Source organism: Nyctereutes procyonoides, unplaced genomic scaffold, assembly GCF_905146905.1.
Source record: "Nyctereutes procyonoides isolate TBG_1078 unplaced genomic scaffold, NYPRO_anot_genome, whole genome shotgun sequence".
NCBI classification, from domain to species: domain Eukaryota; kingdom Metazoa; phylum Chordata; class Mammalia; order Carnivora; family Canidae; genus Nyctereutes; species Nyctereutes procyonoides.
The window spans coordinates 18,521,945-18,545,157 of record NW_026575144.1 but is presented as its reverse complement, the minus strand read 5'-3'; the positions used below and the strand labels follow the sequence as shown (position 1 = coordinate 18,545,157).

Genomic DNA, 23,213 nt, shown 5'->3' with positions numbered 1-23,213 from the left:
CCTGAAATGGAGCCCCATATCGGGAATCATCTGTTTGTTGGCTACAGTTAAGAGTCTATTTCTTAATTTGTCTCTCTCTTCTTTTCCCTTTGCCTGTTTGTTTTGTTTTTTAAATTCCACATATGACTGAAATCTTATGGTATTTGTCTTTCTCTGACTGATTTATTTCACTTACTATAATACCCTCTAGCTCTATCTATGTCGTTGCAAATGGCAAGATTTCATTATTTTTCATGGCTAATATTCCACTATATACATATGCCACATCTTTATTGATTCATTAATCGATAAACCCTTGGGCTAATTTCATACCTTAGCTATTGTAAATAATGCTGCTATGGACATAGGGCATGTAATCCTTTGAATTAGTGTTTTTGTATTCTTTGGGTAAATAGTTGTGCAATTGCTGGGTCATAGGGTGGCTCCATATTTTTTTTTTCTTTTTGGTAGCTCCATTTTTAACATGTTGAGGAACCTCCACATTGTCTTCCATAGTGGATGCACTAGTTTGCATTCCCACCAATAGTGCATGAGGGTACTCTTTTCTCCACATCCTCACGAATATTTGTTCTTACTTGTCATTTTTATTCTAGCTATTCTGAGAGGTTTGAGGTGATATCTCATTGTGGTTTTATTTTTATTTTTAAAGACTTTTTAAAATTATTTCTTTTTCATGAGACATACAGAGAGAAGAGAGACACAGGCAGAGAGGGAAGCAGGCTTCCTGCAGGGAGACTGATGCAGGACTGAATCCCAGGACCCTGGGATCATGACCTGAGCCAAAGGCAAACACTCAACCACTGAGCCACACAGGTGCCCCTCTCACTGTGGTTTTAATTTGAATTTCCGTGATGATGTTGAGCATCTTCTCAAGTGTCTGTTTGCTATCTAGATGTCATCTTTGGAGAAATGTCTGTTCATGTTTTCTGCCCATTTTCTAATTGGATCATTTTTTGGGTGTTGAGTTTTGTTAAGTTACATGTTGGATACTAACCTTTTATTGGATATGTCATTTGCATATATCTTTTCCCATTCCATAGGTTGCCTTTTAATTTTGTTGATTGTTTCCCTTGCTGTAGAGAAGCTTTTTATTTTGATGAAGTCCCAATAGTTTATTTTTGGTTTTCTTTCCCTTGCCTCAGGAGGCTTATCTAAAAAGAAGTTACTATGGTCAATGTCAAAGAGGTTACAGCAGTGTTATAGGATTGTTATAGTAATTTAGGACTCACATTTACTTCTTTAATCCATTCTGAATTTATTTTTGTGTATGATGTAAGAAAGTGGTCCAGTTTATTTCTTTTGTAATGTTGCCGTCCGGTTTTCCAAACACCATTTGTTAAAGAGACTGTCCTTTTTCCATTGAATATTCTTTCCTGCTTTGTTGACTGATCATACAGTTGTAGGTTTATTTCTGGGTTTTCTATTTTGTTCTATTGATCTATATGTCTATTTTTGTGCCATATATATTGTTTTCATACTAAAGCTTTGTAATATAACTTGAAGAATGGAATTGTAAAGCTTCCAGTTTTGCTTTTCTTTTTCAAAATTGCTTTGGCTATTTGTCGTCTTTTGTGGTTCCAATTTTAGAATTGTTCTAGTTCTGTGATAAATGGCATTGGCATTTGATAGGAACTGCATTAAAAGTGTAGATTGCTTTGGAGAGTATAGATATTTACATGATATTTGTCCTTCCAATCCATGAGCATGGAAAGTTTTTCTATTTCTTTGTGTTGTCTTCAATTTCTTCCATCAAATTTCATAGTTTTCAGAGTACAGATCTTTCATTTCTTTAGTTAGGTTTATTCCTAGGTATCTTACTGTTTTGGGTGCAGCTGTAAATGGGATTAATTCCCTAATTTCTCTTTCTGCTGCTTCATTATTGATGTATGGAAATGCAACAGATTTTTATATCTCGTGACTTTACTGAATTCGTGTATCAGTTCTAGCAGTTTTTTGGTAGAGTCTTTTAAGTTCTCCATATTTAGTATCATGTCAATGGAAAATAGTGAAAACTTTACTCCTTCCTTACTGATTTAAATTCCCATTTATTTCTTTTTGTTGTCTTATTGCCATTATTAGAACTATTAACTCTTCTTTTGAGTTTGGTAGAATTCACATGTAAAGGCATCTGGTCCTGGACTTTTGTTTGTTGGGAGTTTTTGATTGCTGACTCAATTTCTTTGTTGGTTATCAGTCTGTTCAAATTTTCTATTTCTTCCTACTTCAGTTTTGGTAGGATATATGTTTCTAGAATTTATTTATTTCTTCTAGGTTGTCAACCGTTGGCATATAATTTTTCATAAGTTTCTTATAGTTGATTGTATTTTTGTTATATTGATTGTTATTCCTCTTTCATTTGTGATCATTTGTGATTTTATTTGAAAAGTTTTTTTTCTTTGTCATGATAAGTCTGGCTAGAGGTTTATCAATTTTTTTTTTTAATTTTTTCAAAGAACCAGCTCCTGCTTTCATTGATCTGCTCTATTGGTTTTTTAGTGTATCATTGATTTCTGCTCTAATCTTTATAATTTCTTTCTTTCTTCTGGTTTTAGGGTTGGTTTGTTGTTCTTTCTCTTGCTCCTTTGGGTGTAAGGTTAGGTTGTGTATTTGAGATTTTTCTTGCTTCTTAAGGTAGGCCTGTATTGGTATATATTTCCTTCTTATGACTACTTTTGTTGCATCTCAAAGGTACTGGACTGCTGTGTTTTCATTTTCATTTGTTTCTATGTACTTTTTGTTTCTTCTTTTGTTTCCTAGTTGACCCACTTATTGTTTAGTAGCACATTATTTAACCTCCATGTATTTGTGGTCTTTCTAGATTTTTCTTTTGTTTTTTTTCTGATGTCATATGGTTGTGGTCAGAAAAGATGCATGGGGAGGAATATTAGGGTAACAGCAGACCTCTCCACAGAGACGTGGCAGGCCAGAAAGGGCTGGCAGGATATATTCAGGGTCCTAAATGAGAAGAACATGCAACCAAGAATACTCTATCCAGCAAGGCTCTCATTCAAAATGGAAGGAGAGATAAAGAGCTTCCAAGACAGGCAAGAACTGAAAGAATATGTGACCTCCAAACCAGCTCTGCAAGAAATTTTAAGGGGGACTCTTAAAACTCCCCTTTAAGAAGAAGTTCGGTGGAACAATCCACAAAAACAAGGACTAAATAGATATCATGATGACACTAAACTCATATCTGTCAATAGTAACTCTGAACGTGAATGGGCTTAATGACCCCATCAAAGGGCGCAGGGTTTCAGACTGGATAAAAAAGCAGGACCCATCTATTTGCTGTCTACAAGAGACTCATTTTAGACAGAAGGACACCTACAACCTGAAAATAAAAGGTTGGAGAACCATTTACCATTCAAATGGTTCTCAAAATATACCCTAAAAACTATAGAACACTTCTGAAAGAAATTGAGGAAGACACAAAGAGATGGAAAAATATTCCATGCTCATGGATTGGCAGAATTAATATTGTGAAAATGTCAATGTTACCCAGGGCAATTTACACGTATAATGCAATCCCTATCAAAATACCATGGACTTTCTTCAGAGACTTAGAACAAATTATTTTAAGATTTGTGTGGAATCAGAAAAGACCCCAAACAGCCAGGGGAATTTTAAAAAAGAAAACCATATCTGGGGGCATCACAATGCCAGATTTCAGGTTGTACTACAAAGCTGTGTTCATCAAGACAGTGTGGTACTGGCACAAAAACAGACATATAGATCAATGGAACAGAACAGAGAACCCAGAAGTGGACCCTGAACTTTATGGTCAACTAATATACGATAAAGGAGGAAAGACGATCCACTGGAAGAAAGACACTCTCTTCAATAAATGGTGCTGGGAAAATTGGACATCCACATGCAGAAGAATGAAACTGGACCACTCTCTTGCACCATACACAAAGATAAACTCAAAATAGATGAAAGATCTAAATGTGAGACAAGATTCCATCAAAATCCCAGAGGAGAACTCAGGCAACACCCTTTTTGAACTTGGCCACAGTAACCGGAGAAGGACAAACAGTGTATGTTCTCATTCATTTGGGGAATATGAATAATAGTGAAAGGGAATATAAGGGAAGGGAGAAGAAATGTGTGAGAAATATCAGAAAGGGAGACAGAACATAAAGACTTCTAACTCTGGGAAATGAACTAGGGGTGGTGGAGGGGGAGGAGGGCGGGGGGTGGGGGTGAATGGGTGACGGGCACTGAGGGGTACACTTGACGGGATGAGCACTGGGTGTTATTCTGTATGTTGGTAAATTGAACACCAATAAAAATTAATTTATAAAATTAAAAAAAAAAAAAAAGAAAAGATGCATGATAGGACTTCAATCTTCTGGGCAGCCCCGATGGCGCAGCGGTTTAGCGCCACCTGCAGCCCAGGGTGTGATCCTGGAGACCAGGGATCGAGTCCCACATCAGGCTCCTTGCATGGAGCCTGCTTCTCCTTCTGCCTGTGTCTCTGCCTCTTTCTCTGTATGTTTCTCATGAATAAATAAATACATAAATCTTAAAAAAAAAAAAAGGACTTCAATCTTCTTGAATTTGCAGAGGCTTATTTTATGGGCTAATGTATGATCTATTCTAGAGAATGTTCCATGTGCACTTGAAAATAATGTGTATTCTGCTGGTTTAGAATGGAAGGTTTTAAAAGTATCTCTTAAATTCGTCTATTCGAGTGTGTCATTCAAAGCCATTATTTCCTTATTGATTGTTTAGATGATCTGTCCATTGATGTAAGTAGGGTGTTGAAGTCCCGTACTATTATTGTACTATTATCAAAGAGTTCCTTTATGTTTGTCATGAATTGCTTTATGTATTCGGGCCCTGCTATGTTGAGTGCATACATGTTGACATTTGTTATATCTTCTTGTTGGACTGTACCCTTTGTGACTATATAGTGTCCTTCTTTGTCTCTTGTTATAGACTTTATCTTAAAGTCTGTTTTGTCTGATATAAGTATTGCTATTTTGGCTTTCTTTTGACATCCATTTGCATGATAGATATTTTTCAATCCCCTTATTTTCAATCTACAAGTGTCTTTGGATCTGAATGACTCTCTTGTAGGCAGCATATAGATGGGTCTTGTGCGTTTTTTTAATCCATTCTGTTACCTTATGTCTTTTGATTGGAGCATTTAGTCCATTTACATTTAAAATAATTATTGATGGGGCACCTGAGTAGCTTGAGTAGTATTCAAGCAACTGCTTGAGTATCCAACTCTTTTTTTTAAAATATTTTTTTTAATTTTTATTTATTTATGATAGTCACACACACAGAGAGAGAGAGGGGCAGAGACATAGGCAGAGGGAGAAGCAGGCTCCATGCACCAGGAACCCGACGTGGGATTCGATCCCGGGTCTCCAGGATCGCGCCCTGGGCCAAAGGCAGGCGCTAAACTGCTGCGCCACCCAGGGATCCTGAGTATCCAACTCTTAACTTTAGCTCCGGTCATGATCTCAAGGCTCTGGGATTGAGCCCCAGGTCAGGCTCTGTGCTCAGCAGAGAGTCAGCTTCTCCCTCTGCCTGCCCCTCCCCCCTACTTTCTCTCTTTCTCCCTCTCAAATAAGTAAATCTTTAAAAAACTAAAATGATTATTGATAGATATGAAATTTATTGTCATTTTATTATTTCTTTTATGATTATTTCTGAAGATTTTCTCTCATCCTTTTTTATCTTTCTTTCATGGTTTGCTGATTTTTTTAGTGATATCTTTGCTATTTCTTTCTCTTTATTCCTCGCATATTACTGGTGATTTTTGATATATGGTTACCATAAGTTTGTATATAAACTCTTCTGCAAATAGCAGTCTTTACTAAGTTGATAGTTATTTAAGTTTGAACCGATTCTTTGCTTCTGTCCTCTCCACATTTGGGTATATGTTGTTATATTTTACATCCTTTTATTTTGTGCATTCCTTGACTAATTTTTTTTACAGAAATATTCATTTTTACTGCTTTTGTGTTTTCTACCTCTACACTGTCACTTTTGATCTATCCTTTCCACTTCTTTCCACTCAAGAGTCCCCTTTACTATCTATCCCTTGCAGGGCTAGTTTACTGGGCATGAATTCCTTTAGCTTTTGTTTGTCTAGGAAAGTCTTTATCTCTCCTATTCTGAATGACAGCCTTGTTGGATAGAGTATTCTGAGCTGCAAACATTTCACATTCAGCAATTTGAATATATTATGCCACTGTCTTCTGGCTTAGCGTATTCTCAATTACTCTTATACTTAACCTCTCAGTTTTCATTACACTGTTTTTCTTTCAGGGTCTAGTTCATCAACTAGAGTGGAACTCCTATATATCTTGTAAGGAAAATTTTTCATCTTAGAAACCAATTCTGGAGACATTCTTTAGTACAAGACAAACTATAGATGCAGTTCTTAGAATTAACCAAGTTTATGATACCTTGAAATACCTTGAAATACTTAATTCAGAATAATTCCATTTTAAGTAGAATTTCAGAGTGCTACTCTCTAACATTTTAGGATTACTGACATGATCTAAGTAAATGATTTATGCTTAATCCCTAAATACAATTATTAAAAAGTTTATAATCAGGCATTCTCATAATCCTTTAACATTTTTAAATATAATTTTCCTCATTTAAATTCATCAGATCAAAACAAATAAATTCATCATCTGTATCATATATGTAGTTATTTCCTTCTTTTTGTCCTCAAAACTTTTAACAAATACTGGTCAGCTGCAATAAAACAAGTTCTGAAATAAGTCCTATGCTTTTATTATCACTATCAAATACATTAACATGGTGAGCTTGGTAAAAAATATGATTCCAAGGTGCCACGAAGCGCACATGTTTCAACTGCAGAAAATCTTATTCCTTCAAGAGTATAGTTAGCAAAGCAATGAGATAAATCTTGATTTAACGTTATGATATGAACAAATAAGACATATAATTTGATATATAAAAGAAATCACATGTATATAAATGTATGTACATTTTAATGAGAAGGGTTTTTGAAGATACTGATATACCAAACTGGATTGACCAAGAAAAGCTTCCCACAATACACCCATCTGAGCTTGGACTAGACAACAGAGAAACACAAGAAACAATGGCCCATTCTGAGCATGGGAGACAGCTCTTTCTCTGTTCGTGATGACAAGTCAGATGGTCTAATGTAGGTAACTAAAGTCCCTGTGCTAGAGAATAAAGTTTGGTTTGACAGGATTGGCAAAGGGAAGGGAAATGCACTTCATTAAAGTCTTGCATCTCTGAAATGGCAAAGACAGAAAAGACAAAAACAAAGAGAAACCCTCAACTTTCAGTTGATATTTTCAGTATTTTTAGATATAGGATAAAGAGAATTAATACAAGATTATGTGGCAGTTACATAACTTTTCTAAATATATCATTTCTGATAACTGAGAAAATTGTAATATGTATTACATGGTAAACATTGCCATTGCATTTTAGTGAAAAGAAAGTAAGTTTTCAGCTGCTAAGTGGCAAAGCCTAAGTTCACAAACATCACGGGTCATTGATTCAAAAGTTCATGTTCTTTTAACTAAATTGGCAGTATTTACTAATATGTTATTATAAATACATTCAAGATATTCTTTCTTTAATTTTATTTATTTATTTATTTTTTATTTATTTATGATAGTCACAGAGAGAGAGAGAGAGAGAGGCAGAGACACAGGCAGAGGGAGAAGCAGGCTCCATGCACCGGGAGCCCGATGTGGGATTCGATCCCGGGTCTCCAGGATCGCGCCCTGGGCCAAAGGCAGGTGCCAAACCGCTGCACCACCCAGGGGTCCCTCTTTCTTTAATTTTAAAGTTGAATTTGTTGAGATAATTTTCATATACAGTAAAAGTCATCCCTTTTTTAAGTGTGTGGCTTGTTGAGTTTTTGTAAATGCTCATAGTTCAGTAAACATGCCAAATATCATAGTATACATTTCCATCACCCTAGTAAGTACGTGCATCTCTTTGTCATCAGTGTCCTTTTACTACCCCAGTTCTGGTAGCCTCCACTCTGATTTTCATTCTTCAAGTTTTCTAGAATGCAATACAAATAAAATCATACAGATAAAAGCCTTTTGTGTCTGACTTCTTTTAGTAAGTAAAATCAATGATCTGTCTTTATACATCACATTGTTTTGATTACTGTAGTTTCATATTAAGTTCTAAAGTCAGGACATACTAAGTTCTCCAACTTTATTCTTCTGTTTCAAAATCATTTGGTTATTTTGGATGCTGGAAATTCCCACATAAATTTCTGGATCAGCTTACCTTTTTGCAAAGATCCTAGAGGGATATTGATAGGATTTTTTGAATCTACTGATAAAGTTGGCGAGAACTGCCATATTAACAATTCTGAGTCTTCCCATCCATGACCATAAGATGTCTATTTATTTAAATCTTTATGAATTTTTCTCACTAACATGTTCTGTCAGCTTTGCTTTGAAATTTTGATGTATAGGCGTTATACTTCTTTGTTAAATTTACTCTTACATACTTAATTTCTTTGTGAATGAAGTTATTTTATTTTCATTTTCAGAAAATGCATTGATAGTCTGTAGATATGCAATTGTCTATGCTTATTGATATTATATTCTCTGGTATTGCTGAACATTTTTATTAGTTTTAACAGTATTTTTGTGGACTGCTTAGGATTTCCTTCATATGGGATCACATCATCTGCCAATAAAGGCAATTTACTTTTCTATTAATCTGGATGCCTTTAATTAATTAATTTAAAAGGTTTCATTTATCTACTGAAAGAGATAGAGAGTTTACGAGCAGTGAGGAGGGGCAGAGGAAGACAGAGAAAATCTCAAGCAGATTCCACAATGAGCTTGGATTCTGACACAGCACTCAATCTCACTACCCTGAGATCATGAGCCCCACTGAAATCAAGAGTCAGTCACTAAATTGCTCCACTCAGGAGTCTCTTTATTTATCTTATTTAAATTTAATTTTGGCCTTACTGCAAGTGGTCAGAATGTCCTATACAATGGTGAGTAGTAGAGTAATGAGATTGAATATCTTGACTTGTTCTCTATGAAAGGGAGCAATATCACTCTCTCATCATTTATCTTCCAACAAATAATAGAAAACTTAACATAAAGGATTTGCTGTCACAGATGCATCACTACAATGCTGGGGTTAAACAAAGTGCTCTTCTTGGACTTAAAGACCTTTTGTCTCAGTACCCATTTATAATTGATGCACACCTTTCAAACATATTAAGTGAAGTGACTGCTGTGTTTACAGATAAAGATGCTAATGTACGATTAGCAGCAGTTCAACTTCTTCAATTCCTGGCCCCCAAAATACAAGCTGAACAAATTTCTCCATTTTTCCCTCTGGTAAGTGCCTGTCTCTCTAGTGCCATGACTCACATTACTGAAGGAATTCAGGAGGACTCTTTAAAAGTTTTGGACATTCTGCTGGAACAGTACCCAGCCTTATTTACTGGTTATAGCAGTATATTGCTTAAGAATTTTGTAGAACTTATTTCTCATCAGCAGCTGTCTAAAGGACTAATAAATAGAGACAGATCCCAGTCCTGGATACTTTCTGTAAATCCTAATAGGAGACTCACTTCTCAGCAATGGAGGCTGAAAGTCTTAGTGAGACTCAGTAAATTCCTTCAGGCCTTGGCAGATGGATCCAGTAGGTTGAGAGAAAGTGAAGGACTTCAGGAACAAAAAGAAAATCCCCATGCCACTAGCAACTCCCATTTTTATTAACTGGAAGGAACATGCCAGAGACCAGCAGCACATCCAGGTTTATGAAAATGGGGGTTCACAGCCAAATGTCAGTTCACAGTTCAGACTACGGTACCTGGTTGGAGGACTAGGCAGTGTGGATAAGGCCTCTCATCTACTGAAAACTTGAAAGGATTTATTGAGATAATAATTCCATTGCTGATTGAATGCTGGATTGAAGCTGTGCCTCCACAACTAGCTGCTTCTATTGGAAATGGTATAGAGCGAGAACCTCTGCAGGTTATGCAGCAAGTTCTTAATATTATTTCCCTTCTGTGGAAACTCTCTAAACAACATGATGAAACTCATAGATTGGAGTCGTTGCTTCGAAAGAATTATCTTCTTGATTTCAAACACCATTTTATGAGTCACTTTCCATATGCCTTAAAAGAAATAACCAAGCACAAAAGGAAAGAGACATTTAGCATAGTATTAGCTGTACATTTTTTGTAAATGCCTTTTAATAGACTGAGAAAATTGCATTTTATTCCTTTTTGTTGAAAGTTTTTTGTTTTCACTTTTGTTTTTAAATAAGAACTGGATATTGGATTTTGAATCATTTTTGCATCTTTTATGATGATCATATGTTTTCCCCTTTATTCTGTTAATTCGGTGCATGACATTAATTGATTTTTTAATATTACACTAATCTAATTTTGTTTTGTTAAAATGACAAATCTATCAATTTACACATGTTGGTCAGTTTAAACATTGATTTGGTTTGCTATTTTGTTGATGTTTTTTGCTTAAGACTTTATTTATTCATGTTTCATGAATAAATTCATGTAAACATAATTCATGTAAACATAAATTTATGTTTAAGAAGGATATTGATCTAATTTTCTTGTGGTATCTTGTCTGGCTTTGACATGACAATGATATTGGAATCAGAGAATTAGATGGAAAATGTTTTTTCCTCCTCCAAATTCTGAAGAATAAAAGAATAGTATTACTTCTTCCTTAAATATCTGAATATGCACCAAGGAAGCCATGTGGGCCTGGGTTTTCCTCTATGTGAAGATCTCAAATTGCTAATTCTATTTTTTACTTATTGGCCATTCAGATTTTCTTTTCTTTTCTTTTCTTTTTTTTTTTAGTCAGTTATGAGTGTGTATCTTTCTAGGTATTTGTTTCATCAAATTGTCCAATGTTGACAAAAAATAGTTCAAAGTATTTCTTTACAATGCTTGCTTCTGTAGGATTGGTAATGATGTCCTCTCTTTTGTTTCTGATTTTGACAATGGGTATCTTTTCTCTTTTTTCTTCGCCAGTCTAGCTAAAGATTTGTCCATTGTGTTGATTTTTTCAAAGAACCAATCTTTGATTTTATGTATTTTCTCTATTATTTTATTGGTTTTCTCAACTGTTTTCCTATTTACCATTTCATTGATTTCCACTGCAATTTTTATTATTTTCCTCCACATTTTCATTTTCGTTTGCTCCTTTTCTAGTATTTTATGATGAAGCTTAGATTATTTTTTAAAGGTTTCATATATTTATTCACAAGAGACACAGAGAGAGGTGGAGACTTGGCAGAGGGAGAAGCAGGCTCTCTGTGGGGAGTCTGATGTCTGATGCAGGACTCGATCCCAGGACCCCAGGATCATGACCTGAGCCAAAAGCAGATGCTCAACCACTGAGCCACCCAGGTGCCCTTGAAGCTTAGATTATTAATTTGTGATTTCCTTTTATAATATTGTAGGCACTTGAAGCTACAAATTTCCTTTATCACTGTGTTAGTTAAATCTCACAAATTTATATATGCCGTATTTTCAGTCATTTCAAAATATTTTAAAATTTCCCTTGTGATTTTTTTGTGACTCACAGGTTATTTTAGAAGTATTTTGTTCAGGGTAGCCGCGGTGACTCAGCAGTTTAGTGCTGCCTTCGGCCCGGGTTGTGATCCTGGAGACCTGGGATCGAGTCCCGTGTCCGGCTCCCTGCATGGGGCCTACTTCTCCCTCTGCCTCTCTCTCTCTCTCTCTCTCTCTCTCTCTCTGTGTGTGTGTGTCTCTCATGAATAAATAAAATCTTAAAAAAAAAAACTTTCCCCTTTAAAAAAAAAGGGAAGTATTTTGTTCAATATTTAATATTTGAGGATGTCTCCAATTTTTTAATTGTTGACTTCTATCTTAATTTTGTTATGGTGAGAGAACAGGTTGTATGACTTGAACATTTTTAAGTTTATTGAATCTGTTGTATGGGACTAGCATATGGTCTATCCTGAAAATGCTCCATCTGCACTTGAAAATAATATGTGTTTCAGTGTTTTGTGATGGAGTGTTCTACAAATTTCACTTACTTCAAGTGAGTTGATAGTGTTATTCAAGTCTTCATGTTCTTGCTGGTTTTGTCTCATTATTCTATGAATTGTTAAGGGTAGAAGTTTGAACCAATTCTTGTTGAATTCTCTATCTCATTTCAATTTTATTAGGTTTCCTTCCTGTTGTTAGGGGTCTATATGTTTTTAAATTTTTTATCTTCCTGATAGGCCTTTGTCTCTATTAAATGTCTTTGTTTTTCTGTTAGTTCATTTTCAAAATTTTATCCTTGTTTTTGTCTTTCAAAAGTTTTGAGCATCATGTGTCCAGGCCTGGATCTCTTTGTATTTATTTGATTTGGAGTTTGTTATGATTCCTAGATATACACATTGATATCGTTCATAAAACTTGGAAAGTTTGGTCATTAATTTCTAAAATATTTTCCTGTGTTTTCTGTCTTCTTCTGGAACTCTTATATATTGATACGCTTGATGCTATACCAGAGCATCTGTGGCTCTTTTCATTGCTCTTCGTCTTTCTTGTTTTTCATGAATTATTCCTAGTCATAAAGCTTCAAGTTCACTAATTCTTTCTTCTACCATCTCAAGTCTACTTCTGAGTCCCTCTAGTAAATTTCCATTTTTTTTAATATAATTTCTTCCTCTTTGTTGATACTCTCTATTTGGTGATACGTCATTCAAATACTTTCCTTCAATTCTTCAAAGCATAGAGTCCTTTAGTTCTTTGAACATATACTTATCATAGATCCACTGAAGAGTCCTTTTGCTAAATTCTACACCTGGGCCCTCAAATGACAGTTTCTATTAAATACTTCTTTTTTATTCATTCATTTATTTTTTTAATATGGATCACACTCTGAAAGTCCCACTTTCCTTAAAATTTATAATTATTAATTTTTATAAACATACTTAGGGTTGCTCACTGTTTAAATGTCAACATAAGTTTTGCTGGATCAACCAATATAGACAAAAAATGTTATATTAGTTTTGCTTTGTTTGTTAGGATGGAGATTTGAATTTGAGGAATTGGGAAATTAGTAGCTAATTCAATTGTGCAATTTAAATTTATTTTTTGACAAGTTTATTATCAAAAGTAATGGGAGACATGATAGCTTGACATGGTTGGAGAAAAGAATTTGTCTGTCAATTAAAAGTGATTTTATTAGAAGAACAGAAGTTCTATCAGCACCTAAAGCTACCAGTAAACCTACAAAGGGTAATCTCCGAAGGCAAATGACTGTTAGGTTGATGTAAAGATTAATGATATAGGGACAGAAATGGGAAAATGCATAATTAATCAAGTAAAGTAACAGGTAATTAACAATACATTTCATAATGTATTATTTAAATTTAAGAATGAAAGACATTTTAAATTAGAAATTCATATATTCACTTTTTAAACTACATCAAAGCAGCTGATAATCACTAAACTGAAGATCTGCTATATTCCTGACATGGAATATTCTCTGCAAACGAAGCAAGATTTGCAAGTATGTCTTCAGTAGCAATTTTTTAATCATATTTTCTTTCTTTAAAGGCAACAACTGCCAAAACAAAAAAGAAATCGCTCTGCTGAAAAGGGAATGAAAGCTGGAGAAGATCCAGCAAGTAAAGATTGCTCTTTTAAGCCTGATTAAGAAAAAGAATGTCCATACTATGGGGGGAGTTATTCCAGAAGAAAAGATTTTGTTATGGTTGTCTCCATTCCAAACTAAATGAATATCCTTTTATTTCCCTCTCTAACCTATGCTGCTCCAGGATTTGTAGGTCCTACTTATAATGAAAATTGCCAGGGTCCCTATTCAAATCATCTTGGCATCTACAGTAGATGGATTTAGTAGAATTTACAGGAAGGCATCTTATTTCTTCCGTCACCATTATGCCCTACACCTTCGAACAAATGAAGTCCAAGGCAGAATAGTAAGGATCTATACAAAGTGTTTATCTTATCGTCAGAGACATTCAGTAAGACTTGCCAGGTCTCTCACTGATCAATATAATGTTTACTCCCTGGACAATAGCAGGAATCAGTTCAGTTGCACATTAATAAGACAAAGTCTCAAGACTCGTCATATTCCATTACACAGTGAGGTTTAGGAGACAGCTGACACAGACAGCTGTGATTTGCCATCATCTCAGATAATAAATAGAAATCAGCAACATGAAAGAGTTTTACTCCCTCCTGAATTCATCCATGCATTTATCTAAACTTATTACATAATGACAGTTGCTGGCATTTATTAAGGGATTTCCAAGCTAATCAGTTTAACACTCTTAATCTGCATACAACCCTATGGAGTCTTCATTACTGAGATGGAGGAGTTAGGTAACTTGTAAGAGCTCCTAAGTTTCCACTGTATGCTGAGCACTTGCATAATATGGAAATAGAAAACATATGTCACTGTGCCCATCCTTATAGAAAGTAACCATGTAGAATGAGGATATAGGTTTTTTAGGAAATTGTACTACGATAAGATGTAATAATAAAAAATAGTTAATATTTTTAAAAATGCTTACTACTATACAACATACTGTTGAGCATCTTAAATTCATTATGTCCTATCATCCTCACAAGATTGAAATGGGATAACTGATTAACTTTATTTTTGTAGATGAGGAAACTGAGTCTTACAGACATTCATTAAATCCTCAAAAGTTATCAGCTGGGATGCCTTGGTGACACAGTAGTTGAGCGTCTGCCTTCAGCTCAGGTCGTAATCTTGGGGTCTGGGATCAAGTCCCACATCGGACTCCTTGCAGGGAGCCTGCTTCTCCCTCTGCCTGTGTCTCTGCCTCCCTCTCTCTCTCTCTCTCTCTCTCTGTGTGTGTGTCTCTCATGAATGGATAAATAAAATCTTTTTTAAAAAAAGTTATCAGCTACTCAGTGGTGAATGCTATGATTGTGGTATTTACTATGTGCTATAGGAACACAGAGAAAAGAGCAAACAACCAATATGGGAGCTCAGTGAAAGGTTCACACAGAATCATCTGACATTTGAACTAAGGTTTGGATCTTGAGTGGCTGTTCACCTTGAAGGAGATAGCAAAAATATCTGACCTAAGGAAAGACATTTGGAGAGACACGTGGTTATCACAGTTGGGGGACATTCCATAGGTAGAAGCTCTTGAGAAAAAATGGTGAAGACAACAGTGAGAACATAGAAGGATATAAGCAGAATTGGACAGTAGGTTTTTTGAGGGTCTTGCCTATTTTTTTAAGTCCAGTTTTCACAAGACCATGGTGAATAGCTCAGGCTCTGGGAACTCATCACTCCTAGCTTAGATCCTCTTACCTCTGTCATTTATCAAATATGTTACCTTGGCCAAGGAAGTTTATCTCACCCACTGTTTCTTTGTCTGAAAAACGGTCCTAAGTATAGGAATTATTTTGTAGGTTGTTACAGCAGCAAATAAGATCTAAAACTTGTAGAAGACTTACTGGTGATGTAAAAAGAATCCAATGAAAGTTATTTTCATCATTGTAGTTATTATCATGACGGATGAGATAGACTTGGTTTGCAGCTGTTGGAAAATAAAAGTAAAAAAATAAAAACCCTAATAAATGAAAATGAGCTCTTTTTTCCCTGCTCAGGGAGTTAGTCCTATTAAGTACAGCAAAAACTGCTGTATTTCACTTGCATTTAATTGTGGCAAAGGAATCAGAGCAGGAGTGTGTTTGCTGAGGCCAGAAAATGTTTTTCTCATTAAAGCTATGGGGAGGCCAACCTAGCCAGGGTCCTCTAGCAAGTCCTTGTCCCCTGGCCAACAGCATTGGTATTTGTCACACAGCTTCCTCCAGGAGTAAGCAAGGGATGCCCTAAAAAATACTGGGCTAAAGTATGATTGTTGTGACTCCCTGTTAATATAAAAATATCACCAAAATATCAGGTATCCTTTGTACAACCTCAGCCAGGGTTTGGAGAGTCAGGAAGCAAGACTTAGCTCTGCAGGGAAAAGGATCAGAGAAGAGCAGGCAAGCAGTCAGATGTGTACCAGTGACACTGATGACAGTGTAAGGAGGGACCAGTATAGGGAAGAAAACCTGTCTTGTGTGTCATTCCCACATGCAGAGACAAGATAGGCAAGGATGCAGGCAGTAAGAGGAGATTCAGGGTCCAGGTAGGGTTTGCTTCAGCAGAACAGATCCCAGTAAGGCAAGAAACACTACCTAATTCTGACTACCCCAGTTGATAGAGTTAAGGCTACTTCTCTCCTTCCAGCTCCAATATTGCTCCCAGATGCAACTGCACTACCAGGCAAGTTCAGGGCTTCCCAAACCTGGCTACCCAACGGAATCACTTAAGAACCTTTAAAACGGGGGTGCCTGGGTGGCTCAGTCAGCTAAGTGTCTGCCTTAAGCTCGGGTCATGATCCCAAGGTCCCAGGGTCCTGTAATCGAGCTCTGCATCAGGCTCCCTGCTCAGTGAAGAGCCTGCTTATCCCCCTTCTTCTGTCGTCAATTCCCCTGCTTGTGTGAGCTCTCAAATAAATAAATAAAATCTTTCAAAAGAACCCCAAGAATCTTTAAAATGTACTGAAGGCAGAGTTCCCTCCTAAGGACTATGATTAAAGTGGAAATGGGGCATCAGGGTCATTAAAAGCACCCCCCAAGTTGATTATAACATGCAGCCAAGGTGGAGAATCACTGAGGTTGACAATATGCTGTGAACGGTATCTCATTTCCTGCCTATTTACCATTATTCCAGATAATGGTAACACAGAAAATTATCCTGTAGAAAAAAATGCATCACCCTGAGGATGGTTAAAAAGCCACAAATCTAATCTACTTTTAAGCATTAAAACAAAAAAAAAAAAAAAAAAAAACTTAAGCTTTCATGAAATAGTGGATATGAGAGGAGAAGAGGTATATACACATATGTTGCCAAATGATTTGTTCATTTTCTCCAAAGGAAAATCTGGGAATATGTTATAATTTGTATTATTCAACTTCAGATGATTTTTTCAATTAAACCCCAAATAAATAGTCTAATCTGTATATAAGTATTTATACTATATGTGATTTTAAAGTTTTTTTTTAAGATTTTATTTATTTGTTCATAAAAGATGCACACAGAGAAAGAGGCAGAGACATAGAGGGAGAAGCAGGCTCCCTGTGGGGAGCCCGATGCAGGCCTGGATCTCAGGACCACGGGATAACTCCCTGAGCAGAAGGCAAACGCTCAACCACTGAGCCACCCAGGTGCCCCTTAAAAGTTTTAAAAAGAGAGAGAAAAGGAAGCCAAAATGGTTAACAACTCAATAGCTGATAATCAAGTTAGGATACAGCAACATGGTATCATGTGACTAGGAAAGTAAAAATCAGGTGGACGGTTTTAAAATACAAAACCTTGTATAAGAAAAATGAAGCAAAACACACAATAATATATTCTGGATAGTATTATGTAAAAGATATGTATGTGAACAGATTGGAATGCCTGAGCACACTTGGTTTTTCACTTTGCAAAACCCAATATAAAAATTCTTAATTCATCCAAGTATTAAAAGAGGGGATGGTTAAGTTTTTTCTAAAAAATGATGGATTTAAGAAAAATCTAAGATTTTTAGAAAAATCTAAGTATTTAGATTTAGTATTTTTAGAAAAATACTAAGAGTAGTATCTGGAAGCAACCTTTGTGGATCAGGCCTTCCGATCTAAGCCAGGCTTACACAGAAAGGTGAAGATACTGCAGCTTAAGAATACACTCTGACATTACCATTGTCTCTTTTCAAATTTTTTTTTCATTTAATTTTATGTATGTATGTATGCATTTATTTCTATTATTATTTTTTAAAGATTTAATTTCTTCATTTGATACAGAGAGAGAGAGAGAGAGAGAACATGAGCAGGGGTAGGCGCAGAGGCAGAGGCAGAGGGAGAAGCAGAATCCCCACTGAGCCAAAAGCCCCATGTGGGGTTTGATGGCAGGACCCGGAGATCATGACCTTAGCTGAAGGCAGATTCCTAACTATCTGAGCCACCCAGGCACCCCTTATTTATTTTTATTATTGAGGTAAGACATAGTAAACTCTGATTAGAATTCAAAAATGGAAGGAAGGGGTTCTTGGCTGGCTCTGTCGGTGTAGCATGTGACTTGTGATCTAGGGGTTGTGAGTTTGAGCCCTGATGTTGAATGTAGAGATTACTTAAAAATAAAAATCTTTAAAAATAAATAAATAAAAATGGAAAGGAAATTTTATTTTCACTCTCAGTTTATAAATTCAGTCTGTGGACTGAAATATGATCGATCATATTTAACAGAAAATCCCCTTGTGAGAACACTTCTTAATTACATTTATAACATTTTAGCCAGGTATGCAGTTCACCAAGCCTGCAGATGGACTTGGCAATACATAACTGAATTCTCCGTCCGTGTCTTCAAGAAAACACCATGCTGCAGAGATACAGAACAATTTCACTGGGTTGTTACCTTAAAAACTACACACTGGAGAATAAGTTACTTAAATCAAATGCCAGATTGCTCAGAAGGCAATGACAAGGAACTGTCTTCTTGAGGAGATAAAAATATAGACTGTCAGTAAAATTTGTACTGATTTAGAAAATCACAGAAGGCCTGTTTGGGGGGAAAAACAGCAAAATAATATTACGATATATGTATGTATAAATATATATATATATATATATATATATATATATATATATATATATACTTTAAGTCATTTGGAACCTAGAATTATAAATTGGGTGGTGCTAATGGGTTTTCAAAACTGTTAAAAAGGTAGGATGCAGACCTGATGTTGTTGGTAGGTTTAATACTGAGTTTTAAGAGCTGAGAAATGTGACTTTAAATTTCACAGGAGTGCCGGACCCTTGGTTGAGTTCTACCTTATAGATCTTACTTTCTGATAGACTTGATGGATTTGACATAGTCTGTCTGGTTTCACATCCCAAATATTTCATTTATTAATTTATTCTTTGATTTATTCAATTTCCTGATTTGAGCACAGCTTTTCTGATTGTAACTTCCACACAAAATGACATGCAAAAAAATCCAAACGAAATGTTTTATTTGACACGACCACACTGCTTCTCCCCATTATTTTCATCTTACCTTCCATCATCTCAGCTATACTTTTGGCCCTTCTGAACATACTGTTCTACCAAACACACAATAGTTCTTTGCTAATTGTCCCTGGAGGCCTCTATAGGACCTTTTATGTTCTTGCCTCTATTTTGATCAAGAAAATAAAGTGAAATCAGAATTTCTGAATTACAGTATGATAATAACAGAGAGATATCAGATGGGAATTAAAAAAATAACATAAAACATTTTCACATATGGGGGACAAAAGATTCAGATTTTATTTTTGTCTTAGACCACATCTGTCACTCTATCTGCATTCATCAGCTTATCTGTAATTTTTAAAATATATTTTCATTTGCAAAACATTGCTGCTGCGAAATTAGCTTCCTATTGCAATGCTAGTATCTAGAGTACTGGCTTCAGAGCCAGAAGCCTAGTTTGGACATATGTCACTAATGTGGTAAACTGGGCATTAGTCTTACTGTAAAATCTGTAATCTCAACTATTAAATGACAGAGCAGGACTCATAAGATGATAAAGGCTAATTCAGTCTTTAAGATTCTAATATTCAAGAATTCTCCCTAAGCTGTACCTTCCTTAGTGAGAAGGAACAGGATATACCAAAAAAGTGCTTGGTTTATTATAGAATATTGTAAGATAACCAACTAATGAAACAATAGGCTAAAATAAAAGCCAAACATTCATTAATTTACCAAATATTTAGGGAGTACTTAATATGTGCCAAGCCCTCTGCTAGGAACTATGGATAGATCAGTGAATAAAATGGTCATGGATGATGTGCTAATGGGAAGACAGACACGTAAACAAGTACATCAACAGGTAATCACATAACAACTTATAGGAAGAAAATAGAAACAGTGCAATTAGGCAATGAGCAATGGGATGGCCTCAGGTCGATAATTAGGGACAGCTTTTCAAGGGGGAGGTGATGTCTGAGTGGGATCCAGAGGATGAAGGTAAACTGCAGAGGTGGAGGAAAAGCTTTCCAAAAGTGGAAACTCGGACAAATACCCACGCCCATGTGTTTCTGGTTCTACATTCTTGTTACTGCCATTTAACTGCCAGATTTCAGGGAAGGTCCCAGATTGAAAGTCTTATAAATGTCGGCACAAATAACTGGAAAAGGAAAAATAACTGGATCAGAAGAACTGTAGGTAATTTCTTAGTGGAATTAGCCGATCACATTGGATATGCTGAATGTATTAAGAGAGTGAGGAACTCCAAATGTGAAGCAAAATGTACCACCCTTAAGTTTTCTAGAAGTTATCCTCTACTACACCTGTGAAGGAAAATTATGAGACCACAATAATCAGTGCCAAAACTGCTGGAAAGCAGCTGCCACTGTCTGCAAATCAAAGACCAAGACAAGTCATTTGATAGCATCCTGGTTCTTCCACTACAGAACGCACCTAAGATTGCTATGACTAATTTCTGGGGCGTGTTTGAATTGCACTGTATAGATATTATCCCTGTTTTTGCTAACCTTTAAAAGATTTATTTATTCATGAGACACAGAGAAAGAGGCAGAAACATAAGCAGAGGGAGAAGCAGGCTCCCTGAAGGGAGCCTAATGCAGAACTCGATCCAAGGACCCCAGGATCATGACCTGAGCCAAAGGCAGACACTTAACCACTGAGCCACCCAGATGCCTCCGTTTTTGCTATTAAAATTTTTTGATAATACAAACTCCTATTTGGATTCACTACAGAATGAAATGTTTTTGATCAAACAATCCACTAATGACAAGTGTACAAATATAGAGAGATATCTTATTTTCCAATACCTTGTAAATGGCATAAATCCTTAGGTAATTCTGCATGAACTTCAGGTCACCACCAAGAATGGTGTTACCAATCTCTGCTCAGATAAGAGGCATGGCTGTGGAATAAGATGCTGTCTGTATTTTTCTCTCAAAAACTGAAGCCTAGGTTTTGGAATAATTTTGCTACAAAATTCTTCATTACATATGTTTTGAAGTGTAGTCAATCCCCCGCTGTTATGTGCTGGATGCCTGTTAGATGCTAGGCACATTTATACTACAGAGTTTTTTAATAATTAGAAAAAACTAATGAACACAATCATCTCTTGATGCTACGTGATACACATTTCTGAAGCGTAAAGGGAAGGTTTTAAAATCAGATTTGTTTCAAATTATAGTTCTGAAATTAGCTGTGGGATGAGCCTAGTGAAAATAACCTCTTTATCTTAAGTTCTTCATCTATAAAATATGTAAATTGTAGGCATCAAGAGTTTTTTAAAGATTTATTTATTCATGAGAGACACACAGAGAGAGGCAGAGACATAGGCAGAGGGAAAAGCAGGTTCTCTGCAGGGAGCCCAATGTGGGATTTAATCCCAGGACCCTGAGATAATGACCTGAGTTGAAGGCAGAGGCTCAACCACTGAGCTACCCAGGTGTCCCTATTTTTGAAGGAATTTAAGGTGGTAGCACGGTAATCTCCGACTTGACAAACAGAAATGGCTATTTATTGAATATTGTAAGTGATCAACAAATGGTTTAGATATATGCATGAATATATGTAGATGCTGGTGTGTATATATTGTCAAAAAAGAAAATCACTATACACATATACATATAACATGTATATTATATATTGAGATGGTTAATTTTGTATCAACTGACTGGCTCACCTGTTGTCCAGATATTTGGCTAAACATTATTCTAGGTGTGTCTGTGAGGATGATTCTTGAGATTAACATTTGAATCTGTAGACTGAGTAAAGCCAATTGTTCCCTGAATGTGGGAACTGACTCAGGAATAGTGAGAATGTACTCTTCCTGCCTGAATGGGTCTCCAACTTGCCAGTTACAGATCTTGGGACCTCTCAGCTTCTATAGCTGTATGAGTGAATTTCGTAAAATAAATAAATAAATACATAGAGATAGATATATATCTCCGTATATTTTATTACTTCTTGTTTCTCTGGAGAACCCTGATTAATACATCTACAGGTGCAATCAACTTGACTTTTGTAATTTTCTTCTTTTTCACTGCTGTTCTTCATGTGAGTTGGATAAGTGAGAAGAGTCCACACAACACAACCCAATGAGTTCTCTGTTCCACTTTATTACAATGTCTGACCTTACGAGGCAAGCCTGGGGCTGATCCATCCCTTACAGCAGAGCCATCCTGGGCCCAGGAATCCATGCCAACACCCACAGGGGGAGTAACACAGGGGGAGTAACACTTTATACCCAAGAAATTATTTTGCCAGGTCTGACAAGATCAAAGTGTTTGCTAGACCATCACTTTTTCTTCTTAGGTAAGCTTACATGACCTTTCCAGAAGGTTTAAACTAACAATGTATGAATTTCTGTAGGGGAGTGTTTAGAAACATTGAGAGTGTCTTTTTCTCAAACTCAGCATCTGCAAGGCCACATATTTTTTGGTCGGAGAAAGTGTGTTCAAAGCCTATACAGTCCTCTATCCAGAATGACTTTACCTCTTGATTTTCAGCAGCCAGAAAGTGCACTTCCCCAAATGCACAAAAGCAGAACATGATGACATATATGCCCAACCTAAATTGATGTCTGCTCTCTATTCCTATAAAGTCATTGCCTCAAAACGTAGTGGCTCCATACAATAATCATGGCTATTACTCTTCATGCGGTTCCTGTTGGACAGGAACTTGGGAAAGGTCTGGATGGATAAGTCTACTTTAGGGTCTTTCATGCGGTTGTAGTCATGTGTTGGCTAAGCCAGGAGGATCCATTAAAATTGGGTGGGGATGAGGCATTAGCTTCCCAGGAGGCTTATTCAAAAAGCTGGCAGGTTGGTAGAGGCTGGAGGTTGAAAGCATCAGGCCCTCTCCACAAGGCCTTACCTCCTCAGGGTGGCTTCAAGGTCCGCATGATAGGACGCCTGCCTCCCTAACTGCAAAAATTCAAGAAAGCAAGATGTATGTATGCTGTAAAGCCTTTCATGACATGGTTCACAAGTCAAGTGTCTTATACTAAGAGTTGAGGCAGCAACAAGAGTCTGCCTGTGTTCAAGGAATGAGAGAACATTCCCATCTTTTGACTGAAAGTTTTCAGTGTCACATTGAAAAAACAGTGCTATAACCAAAACAATATATATCCCTCCCACAC

At 36.2% G+C, this 23,213-nt stretch overlaps 2 protein-coding genes across 5 annotated transcripts in view; one reads left to right on the top strand and one right to left on the bottom strand.

The window, feature by feature from the left end:
- Nucleotides 1-10,211, top strand: part of LOC129499127 (testis-expressed protein 10-like) — a 34,619-nt gene extending 24,408 nt beyond the window's left edge. Inside the window, 3 exon segments of the mRNA XM_055308758.1 lie at nucleotides 9,056-9,728; nucleotides 9,730-9,859; nucleotides 9,862-10,211. Of these exon segments, the coding sequence (XP_055164733.1) occupies nucleotides 9,056-9,728; nucleotides 9,730-9,859; nucleotides 9,862-10,211 (1,153 nt within the window).
- The window catches only part of CHRM3 (cholinergic receptor muscarinic 3), a 505,856-nt gene that overhangs the window by 368,052 nt on the left and 114,591 nt on the right, over nucleotides 1-23,213 (bottom strand). The gene's annotated exons all lie outside the window — the stretch shown is intronic.